The 11,259-nt window shown below is 49.3% G+C and overlaps 1 protein-coding gene across 1 annotated transcript in view; it reads right to left on the bottom strand.

Annotated features, from left to right (window-relative positions):
• Window positions 1-1,969: 1,969 nt before the first annotated feature.
• LOC147095694 (E3 ubiquitin-protein ligase TRIM39-like) overlaps window positions 1,970-11,259 on the bottom strand; it is a 131,260-nt gene continuing 121,970 nt past the window's right edge. The window contains exon 6 of the mRNA XM_085973694.1: window positions 1,970-2,696. Coding sequence (XP_085829820.1) covers window positions 2,134-2,696 — 563 coding nt within the window. The 3' untranslated portion in view covers window positions 1,970-2,133. The remainder of the gene's footprint in view (window positions 2,697-11,259) is intronic.

The raw sequence follows: 11,259 nt of genomic DNA, 5'->3' as shown, positions 1-11,259 counted from the left end.
AACCGCTGCAGTCCGTGTGGTGAAGGTGCTCCCACCGTGCTGTTAGGGAGGGAGTTCCAGGATTTTGACCCAGCGATGATGAAGGATCGGCGATATATTTCGAAATCAGGATGGTGTGTGACCTGGAGGGGAACTTGGAGGTGGTGGTGTTCCCATGCGCCTGCTGCCCTTGTCCTTCTAGGTGGAAGAGGTCGCGGGTTTGGGAGATGCTGCCGAAAAAGCCTTGGCGAGTTGCTGCAGTGCATTTTGTAGATGGTACACACTGCAGCCACGGTACACCGGTGGTGGAGGGAGTGAATGTTTAAGGTGGTGGATAGAAACATAGAAACACAGATGATAGGAGCAGGAGTAGGCCATTCGGCCCCTCGAGCCTGCTCCGCCATTTAATGAGATCCTGGCTGATCATCCAAATTCAGTACCCTGTCCCTGCTTTCTCCCCATATCCCTTGATCCCTTTAGCCTTAAGAAATATATCTAACTCCTTCTTGAATATATTTAATGAATTGGCCTCAACTGCCTTGTGCGGTAGAGAATTCCACAGGTTCACCACTCTCTGGGTGAAGAAATTCCTCCTCATCTCCGTCCTAAATGGCTTACCCCTTATCCTTAGACTGTGACCCCTGGTTCTGGACTCCCCCGCCATTGGGAACATTCTTCCTGCATCTAGTCTGTCTAGTCCTGTTAGAAGTTTGGGGTATTCCTCCCCTTGATTTATTTTTCCTCATATCACTGGTACTTTATTCTCTCGCTCTTCTGTGAAGACCGATACAAAAGGAATTATTTCGCAAGTCTGCCATTTCCTTATTGTCAATGACTACATCAGCTGCGTCCCTCCCTATCAGCACTGTGGGAGCACCTTCACCACACGGACTGCAGCGGTTCAAGAAGGCGGCTCACCACCACCTTCTCAAGGGCAACTAGGGGTGCCAGTCAAGCGGGCTGCTTTGTCCTGGATGGTGTTGAGCTTCTTGAGTGTTGTTGGAGCTGCACTCATCCGGGCAAGTGGAGAGTATTCCATTACACTCCTGACTTGTGCCTTGTAGATGGTAGAAAGGCTTTGGGGAGTCAGGAGGTGAGATACTCAGTGCAAAATACCCAGCCTCTGACCTGCTCTTGTTGACACAGTATTTACGTGGCTGGTCCAGTTAAGTTTCTGGCCTATGCCAATAGGTTGACTCCAATTCCATGTACTTGCATTTTTGTTACCAGTCTCTAATGTGGAACCTTGTTGAGTGCCTTCTGGATGTCCATATGAATAACATCCATAGAAACTCCCTTATCTACCAGGCTAGTTAACCGCCTCAATAAAATTCCATTAGGTTCGTTAGACATGACTTACCCTTTACAAATTCATGCTGGCTCTCTCTGATCAGCTCATATTTGTCCAAATACTCACTCACTCTGTCCCTAATAACAGATTCTAGTAACTTCCCCAGAACAGATGTTAGACTAATAGGCCTATAATTTCCTAATTTATCTCTCCTACCCTTCATAAATAGTGGAGTGACATTGGCGATTTTCCAATCCATGGGGACAATTCCTGAATCAAGAGTTTCAGAAGATCATGACTAGAGCATCTACAATTCCCTAACCTACTTCTTTTAATTCCCTGGAGTGGAAACCATCAGGTCCTGGAGATTTGTCTATCCTCAGTCCCATTATTTTCTCCATTGCTATTTTTCCCCCACTTATATTAAATGTAGTAGGTTCCTCAACTTGATTTAGTTTTCCTCATATCGCTGGTACTTTATTCTCTCGCTCTTCTGCGGAGACTGACACAAAAGGAATTATTTTGCAAGTCTGTCATTTCCTTATTTTCAATGACTACACCAGCTGCGTCTGACATTAAGGGGCCCACATTACCCTGAGCCAAACTTTTTCTCTTAATAAACTTGTAAAAAAAAACTTTTATAGTGGTCTTTGGAAGGGCAGTGTCTAGCCTGGTCGGCGCCCTCTCGAGTGCTTTAAAAAAAAAGACGGAGGCGCTACAGACTATGCAGCCCTCTTTTTAATGTGAATATTCAGATTGCCGGGGATTGCGGTAGTTGTTATTCCAGGATTTGTGGAAACCAATGCGGACGCTGGGAGGGAGAGAGAGAGACGGTGTAATTTGGTAACGGTTGGAAAAGTTCCTTAGATGCCCAGGGTGATGAGCCTCAGCGAGTCTCCTTTGTGGGCGATGTAGAAGTAGGGAAAGATCTCCTCGATGAATTTGTCTGTGAAAGTATAGAGATGAGACACGTTTTCGGCGTCGTAAAAAGAGACCTGTCCGGCAGCGTAGTCCAGGTAAACCCCCAGCTTCCTCAGCCTCCCCTTCAGCCGCAGTTCAATCGGAGGCGACGTGAGGGCAGTGTAGTCTCCGTCCTGCAGGGCCAAGGCCCAGACTCCGGCCTGGGGCTCGGGCGTGAAGAACTTCCGGCTCTCCTGCCAGTGGAAGGGGGCGAAGCCCCTCTTCCTGGGGACCGAGGCCTTGGCCACCCCCACCTGCCAGACCGTGCTGTCGCCCACCTCCACCTCCCAGCAGTGCTTGCCCGAGGTGAAGCCCTCAGAGCCCAGCACGCTGAGCCAGCGGCTGAAGCGCTCCGGGTTGTTGGGGATGTCGTCCTGCTTGTCGCCCACTCGCACCTCGGTGCCGTCCCGGGACAGGATGAGGTGGGAGTTCGCCGTTTTCGGATCTAGGGTCAGGAGAGTCGGAACTGAAACACACAGAGAGATAAAGAGAGAGAGAAAGGAAAAATGTTAAATTGTCGGTAATGAGCACAGAAAACCTCTGGAAACAAACAGCGGGTCAGGCAGCATCTGTGGAGAGAGGAAGGGAGGGTTAACATTTCATAGAATCGTAGAATCTTACAGCACAGAAGGAGGCCATTTGGCCCCTCGAGCCTCTGCCGGCTCTTTGAAAGAGCCGTCCAATTATTCCCACTCTCCCGCTCTTTCCCCATTGCCCTGCAGATGTTTCCCCTTCAAGTATTTATCCAATTCCCTTTTGGAAGTTACCATGGAATCTGCTTCCACCGCCCTTTCAGGTAGCACATTCCAGATCACAACAACTCGCTGCGTAAATAAAAATTCTCCTCATCTCCCCCCCCCCCCCGGCATTTTTGTTTCAAACTATTGGTACTTGTTAGGGGTAGTAAGGGGCAGACCCCGCTCAAGGCACTAGTTTTAACCAGCGTACTTGTCTAAAATTCCAAGACGAGTGTGCTTTAAGTGGGCTGATGCACACAGGAATCTTAACCAAGGGATTAACGTTGGAGCAGGGCCTGGTCGAGAGAAATTCGACCTTCTTTTTTGATTCCACCGACGCCATCCCTCTCCCTGGCCACTCTCTTCAGGGCTCAGCTGTGGCTCAGTGGGTAGCACTCTTGTCTGAGTCAGAAGGTTGTGGGTTCGAGTGCCACTCCAGAGACTTGAGCACAAAAATCCAGGCTGAGACTCCCAGTGCAGTGCTGAGGGAGTGCTGCACTATCGGAGGTGCCTTTTTTCGGATGAGACGTTAAACTGGATGCTGGATGCTAAAGATCCCACAGTCACTATTTCGAAGAGGAGCAGGGGCATTCTCCCTGGTGTCCTGGCCAATGTTTATCCCTCAATCAACATCACAAAAACAGATAATCTGGTCATTATCACATTGCTGTTTGTGGGAGCTTGCTGTGCGCAAATTGGCTGCCGTGTTTCAACAGTGTCTACACTTTAAAAGTACTTCGTTGGCTGTAAAGCACTTGGGGACATCCTGAGGTCATGAAAGGCGCTATATAAATGCAAGTCTTTCTTTTAAACCAGCCTATAATACCCTTGTAGTGTATGTACCTTGAAGAAGGAACTATATTCTGCAGCCCCTGTATACTGCAGTACCAGTAGTGACCCCCCCTGTATATAAGCCTGTGTAGTAACTTTGTATAGTAGTTCTAGTTTTGTCTCCATTCAGTAAACACCTGTTATAACCAACTTCTGCAGTCCGTGTCTCAATTACACACGGACATTACATTGGCGACGAACAGATCCGAACTTACCTACAGTTCTGCACCACCTCACGGGGATCCATCCCTGAAGCGCAGTTATTAGAGGTCGAAGCCAGAAGGAAGAAATCCAAAAAGAAAAAAAACAAACAAAAGAAACGGGCGTCGACCATGGGCAACCGCCCTCTGATTCATCGAATTCGAAGATTTGCAGGAGAGGCTGTTGAGAGCTGGGCTTGGTTCTTCAGTTTATGGTGTTCCAGCTAATCGGGCTGGTGGCAGGTAGTACACTGATCCTTCCTGGGCTGCGGCGGGCTAGAGCTCGATCGGGTGGCTTTTCAACGGGGCCGAGCAGCGTTGTCGGGAAGAGAAGAGAGAGAGAGAGAGGGTGGAGCACACAGGGCGCGGCCGGTGCTACGAAGCCGGGCAGCGTACAGACCCGAGAAGAGGGAGGGAAGTGTCCCATAGGGTCTGCTCTGACGACGGGAACAGTAATTAAAATAAAAGAAAAAGAAATTAGAAGCGCAGAAAGCAGTGAGGAGCTGCAGTTTGCCACGGGGACCGCGGAGAGCGGCGTTGGCAGCAGCGTGGGGGGAAGCGCGCGAAGACCATAGGGCGTCGCCATCAAGGCATAAAAATGCCAGCAACAGCGCTGGCAACAGCGGAAAAGACAGAAAGCGCGGGAGGTGCCATCTTAATCCAGCGGGGAAGAAGGCAAAGCGTGGGAGGTGCCATTTTGTTCAATCGGGGAAGAAGGCAAAGCGGGGGAGGCGCCATCTTAGATCTCCAAGATGCTGAAGAATGGCAATATCGCTGCCTTCGATAATGCAATAGAAGACTGGACCACGTATCACAGAATCACAGAAACCCCACAGTGCAGATAGAGGCCATTTCAGCCCATCGAGCCTGCACCGACACATATCCCACCCGATCTCCGTAACCCCTACACCAACACATATCCCACCCTATCCTTGTAACCCCACGTATTTAATCCCCCTAACACTAAGGGTCAATTTATCATAGCCAATCAACCTAACCCGCACATCTTTGGACTGTGGGAGGAAACCGGAGCACCCAGAGAAAACCCACGCAAACACGGGGAGAATGTGCAAACTCCACACAGACAGTCGCCCGAGGCCGGATTCGAACCCGGGTCTCTGGCGCTGTGAGGCAACAGTGCTAACCACTATGCCACCGTGCTGCCCCCGTGTATGTGGAAAGAGTCGAAGTATATTGCAAGGCAAATGAAGTAGCCGATGAGAAAAAGGCATCGGTACTACTAAACTTAATGGGCGCAAGAACGTACGGCCTATTGCGGAACCTGATCACTCCAGTCAAACCGATGGAGAAGAATCACAGAATCACAGAAACCCCACAGTGCAGATAGAGGCCATTTCAGCCCATCGAGCCTGCACCGACACATATCCCACCCGATCTCCGTAACCCCTACACCAACACATATCCCACCCTATCCTTGTAACCCCACGTATTTAATCCCCCTAACACTAAGGGTCAATTTATCATAGCCAATCAACCTAACCCGCACATCTTTGGACTGTGGGAGGAAACCGGAGCACCCGGAGAAAACCCACGCAAACACGGGGAGAATGTGCAAACTCCACACAGACAGTCGCCCGAGGCCGGATTCGAACCCGGGTCTCTGGCGCTGTGAGGCAACAGTGCTAACCACTATGCCACCGTGCAAGAGTTTGAATGAAATTGATCATATCCTACAGGAACACCTAAATCCTACACCGCTGCTGATAACAGAAAGATTTAAATTCCACAAGAGAAATCAGCATAAAGATGAGAGCAATGCTGATTACCTTACGGAACTACGCAAGCTATCAAAGCACTGCCAGTTCGGAGCAGGACTGGCAGATACCCTACGGGACAAATTTGTCTGTGGACTCCTGAGTGAAGGAACCCAGAAGAGGTTACTCTCAGAGAAAGAGCTGACGCTAGATAAGGCTTTCAGCGTGGCAGTATCGTACGAAGCAGCAGCAAGGGGAGCTGCGGAAATACAGCAAAAGCCACAGGAATACGGCACCCATGAAATGACGCGGGGATTTGAAAAATGTTATCGCTGCGGCAGAACAACCCATGACCAGAAGGACTGCTGGTCTAAGGACAAAACATGCAGGCAATGCGGAAAGATGGGACACATTGCACGAGTTTGCAGGTCCGGGAAGAAGACTAATGACAACAAAAAGACTACTAAGGAAAAGTACAGGAAAGTACAAAAGATGACGGACAGTAGTTCCAAAGACCAGAAGAGCGATAGTGAATCCGGGAACAAGAGACTAAGCTGTCTCAAACTACACAACGTAATCACAAAAGAGGATCACCGAACCATTTGGGTCACCCTCACGATAGCAGGGTCCCAAGTCAAAATGGAATTGGATACAGGATCAGCCCTGACTGTCATGAATCGACGAGACTACGAGCGGCTATTCTCACACATACCCTTGAAATACACATCCATTGTCTTGAAGACATATATGGGGCAGAAAGTATACCCCAGAGGGAAAATAAGGGTGCCTGTCGAATACAGAAGGAAATACAGAAATTGTATCTGTACATACTGCAAGATGGTGGACCACCGTTATTGGGATGTGAATGGATCAGAAAGATAAGTTTAGACTGGCACTCCATTCAGGCACTGACGGTGGCTGGTAAAAAGGATGACGACGTCACACCTGGACGATTGTCAAAAAATCTTGGCTAACACTAAAGAGGTATTTCAACAAGAACTGGGAACTCTTAAAGGCGTAACCGCCTCGATAAAAATAGAAGAGAATGCAATTCCCAAGTTTTTCAAAGCAAGACCGGTACCGTATGCAATTCGCCCAGCCGTCGAGGCAGAGCTGGAGAATCTGGAGAATGCAGGCGTGTTAACTAAGGTAGACTGGAGTGAGTGGGTGACACCCATCGTTCCTGTCATGAAGAAAACGTTAAACAATAAGTCTGAGGAGCCAAGGAAGGTTCGCATCTGTGGGGACTTCAAGGTGACTGTGAACCCAGTCCTTCACACAGTACAGTATCCTCTTCCGAGGATAGAAGATATTTTCGCCTCACTATCTGGAGCGAAACGTTTTACAAAAATTGACCTAGCGCAAGCATATTTGCAGATGGAGGTTGAAGAATGCTCGAGGAAATATCTCACGATAAACACTCACAAAGGTCTTCACCAGTATAATCGACTGGTATTCGGAGTTGCATCAGCTCCGGCTATATGGCAAAGAGCGATGGAACAAGTCCTGCAAGGGATTCCGGGGACTCAGTGTTACTTGGACGACATCCTAGTGACAGGTGGAAATGACAGTGAACACCTTGCCAACCTAGAGCAGGTGCTCACTAGACTAAGAGAACATGGGCTACGAGCCAATCGCCCCAAGTGCGAGTTTTTTAAGAAACAAATATCGTATTGTGGCCACGTGATTGATGAAGAGGGGTTACATAAGTCCCCTGACAAAATTGAAGCGGTAGTTAAGGCTCCAGCGCCTGAAAATGTGTCGCAACTGAGGTCATTCCTCGGATTGGTGAATTACTACCATAAGTTTTTGCCGAATTTGTCCACAATTCTGCACCCACTGAACGCCCTGCTACAAACTGGAGTAGCATGGAAATGGAGCGATGAATGTAAGCGGGCCTTTCAGAAGTGTAAAGGCCTGATCACTTCAAGAGAAGTATTGGCTCACTACAACCCATCACTACCGATAAGACTGGCATGTGATGCGTCTCCCTACGGCGTTGGAGCGGTACTGTCACATAAATCCCTTGATGGTTCAGAGAGGCCGATAGCTTTTGCGTCACGCTCGTTAACTGCAGCCGAGCGTAACTACGCCCAGATTGACAGAGAGGCCCTCAGCCTGGTGTGGGGGGTGAAGAAGTTCAATCACTACCTGCACGGACAGAAATTTACTCTACTAACTGATCATCAACCTCTTGTCTCCATTTTCAACCCTAAGAAGGGCGTCCCGATAATGACAGCACAACGGCTACAGAGGTGGTCCCTTTTCCTAGGGGCATACCAATATGACATAGAGTACAAAGGAACTAAACAGCATGGGAATGCTGATGGATTGTCGCGCCTACCGTTGCTGATGGTGGAAGAAGCACCTGCAGTGGATCTTGTGGAGATATTCCACTCGACCATAGTCGAATGTCTACCTGTGACGAATGCAAACATAGAAAAGGAAACACGAAATGACCCGACACTCTCCAGGGTCTATGATTTAACGGTGAAGGGATGGCCAGCACATGGCGAACCACTGTTGCCAGCATTCTCACCAAGAAGAGAACAGCTGTCAGTGTGCCGAGGATCCTTGATGTGTGGATCCAGAGTAGTAATTCCACCCAAATTGAAGGATAGAGTGCTCAATGAGCTTCATGAGGGTCATCTGGGGGGGGTAAAAATGAAGAACTTAGCCAGAGCGTTTGTGTGGTGGCCGGGAATCGATAGAGAAATCGAAGAGATGACCAAGAGCTGTACAGGATGCCAGAAGGTCCAAAACGCCCCACCACAAGCCCCTCTACATCCATGGGAGTGGCCCTCATCTCCATGGCAAAGGGTACACATTGATTTTGCTGGTCCATTTATGGACTCGATGTTTTTAATTGCGGTGGATGCACATTCAAAATGGCCAGAGGTAATAAAAATGTCCTCAACCACCACAGAAAAAACTATCACAGTCTTACGAACCATATTCGCCAGAAATGGGCTGCCTGAACAGATTTGCTCCGACAATGGACCACAGTTTGTGTCTGAAGAGTTCCGGAGGTTCTTAAAGAACAATGGTGTTAAGCATTACACATCCGCCCCATATCATCCAGCCACCAATGGATTGGCTGAGAGGTTCGTTCAAACATTCAAGAAGGCTATCAAGGCAATGTGTAATGAAGACATACCCCTACAACACAAGGTGGATAACTTCTTGTTTGCCTACCGGAATGCAACACATGCGGTTACCAACCAAACTCCAGCCATGATGTTCTTCAATCGAAGACTAAGATGCCGCTTGGATTTGGTTAAGCCAAACATCAGAAGAGATGTGGAGAACAGGCAGTTTCAGGATATGAATGAAAGGCCAACCAGGAGTTTCAAGATAGGTCAACCAGTTTTGGCCCGGGACTACCGCACAGAGAAATGGCAGCCAGGAACGATCTGCACACGGCAAGGACCACTAATGTATACCGTGGACGTTGGAGAAAGCATTGTAAGACGCCATGCTGACCAGATTCTAGAGTCACTGGAAAACGTCAAATCTACACCACGATCCTATACACCTGGTGATGAAACTGAAGTACCAATTGCATCTACCTCAGAATCGGTGATATTGGAAGCAGACGAAGCAAACAACGACGTTGATCCCGAATCAACTTTGCCAGAAGAACCTGATACCCCAAAGAGGCGTTATCCGGACAGAATCAGGAAGCCTCCTCAAAGACTGAATTTATAATTGATTAACTTCAGCTAATGTATATAGCAACTGTAATTGTAAATATGTTATTTAATTATTAATCGAATGTTATGTACTGTTTAGCTAAAAGGGGAGGAATTGTAGTGTGTGTACCTTGAAGAAGGAACTATATTCTGCAGCCCCTGTATACTGCAGTACCAGTCGTGACCACCCCTGTATATAAGCCTGTGTAGTAACTTTGTATAGTAGTTCCAGTTTTGTCTCCATTCAGTAAACACCTGTTATAACCAACTTCTGCAGTCCGTGTCTCAATTACACACGGACATTACAACCCTCAGCTGAGCTTCTGACCCCATAACCTCTCCATCACCAAGACTGCCTATTTCCACCTCCGTAACATCGCCCGTCTCCGCCCTTGCCTCAGCTCATCCGCTGCTGAAACCCTCATTCATGCCTTTGTTACCTCTAGACTCGACGATTCCAACACACTCCTGGCCGGCCTCCCGCGTTCTACCCTCCGTAAACTTGAGGTGTCCTAACTTGCACCAAGCCCCCTCCCCCCATCACCCCTGTGCTTTGGCTCCCGGTCTGGCAACACCTTGATTTTAAAATTCTCATCCACTTGTTCAAGTCCCTCCATGAACCCATGGTTGCAGCCGTGTCACTCTTGCCTTAGTCAGAAGGTTGTGGGTTCAAGTCCCACTCCAGAGATTGGAGCACAAAATCCAGGCTGACACTCCCAGTGCAGTGCTGAGGGAGCCACTCCACTGCACTGTCGGAGGTGCCCTCTTTCAGATGAGATGTTAAACCAAGACCCCATCTGCCCTCTCAGGTGGACGTAAAAGATCCCGTGAAACTATTTGAAGAGGAGCAGTGGAGTTTTCCCGAGTGTTCAATATTTATCTCTCAACCAACTTCACTTAAAAAAAATTATCGCATTGCTGTTTGTGGGAGCTTGCTGTGCACAAATTGGCTGTTACGTTTCCCACATTACAAGAGTGACTACAGTCCAAAAGTACTTAATTGACTGTAAGTCCTGGGATCATGAAAGGCGCTGTAGAAATACAAGTCTTTCTTTCTTTCCATGGCCCAGCCCCTCCCTATCTCTGTAACCTCCTCCAGCCCTACAATGCCCTGAGACCTCGGCACTCCTCCAATTCTGGCCTCTTGCACAGCCCTGATTTCCATCGCTCCACCATTGGTGGCTGTGCCTTCAGCTGCCTAGGCCCTAAACTCTGGAATTCCCTCCCTAAATCTCTCTCCCTCTCTCTCTTCCTCTCTCTCCTCCTCAAGACGCTCCTTAAAACCTACAACAAAAGCAAAATACTGCGGATGCTGGAAATCTGAAATAAAAACAGAAAGGACTGGAAGTGCTCAGCAGGTCAGGCAGCATCTGTGGAGAGAGAAACAGAGTTAATGGGCTGGATTTTGCCGGGTCCCACCAGTACAGTGGAGTTTTAACTGATTGACAGGCTGGCTTATAGTCGGGCGGGGGAACTTGGAGAAGGAGGCCGCAGAACCGGGTAAGTGCTGGGCCTAGGATTGTGGCTGGGGTGGGGGTGCAGGGTCTAAGCCCGAGGGGGGTCCGATCCCCGATTCTGGGGCCGTGTCATGATCCGGGAGTGGGGGGCGGTGTTCCAGGCCCAGTGGGGTCCGCACCCCGACCCCGGGGAGGGCCAGGCTGATGTTGGGGGAGCTTGCGGGGGGGGGGCGGTGCTGGGACGAAGCACTCCTGCTCCTCCCGGCCCACAAGCATTGCGCCCCGAGTCCGAGGCCGCCTCGTTGCAGCCACCGGGAATACCGAGCCCCGGGATTCCCCGGGCCGCCTGCAGTAAAACCGGCAAAGCAAGTTAAAGTAGAGGCTTCGGGCCTAGTTG

This window comes from Somniosus microcephalus, unplaced genomic scaffold, assembly GCF_052327205.1.
Source record: "Somniosus microcephalus isolate GS21.2 unplaced genomic scaffold, FLI_Smic_1.0 unresolved_chr1, whole genome shotgun sequence".
In the NCBI taxonomy this organism is placed as follows: domain Eukaryota; kingdom Metazoa; phylum Chordata; class Chondrichthyes; order Squaliformes; family Somniosidae; genus Somniosus; species Somniosus microcephalus.
Note: the sequence above shows the minus strand (reverse complement) of the source record. Positions and strands in the feature narration are given on the sequence as shown.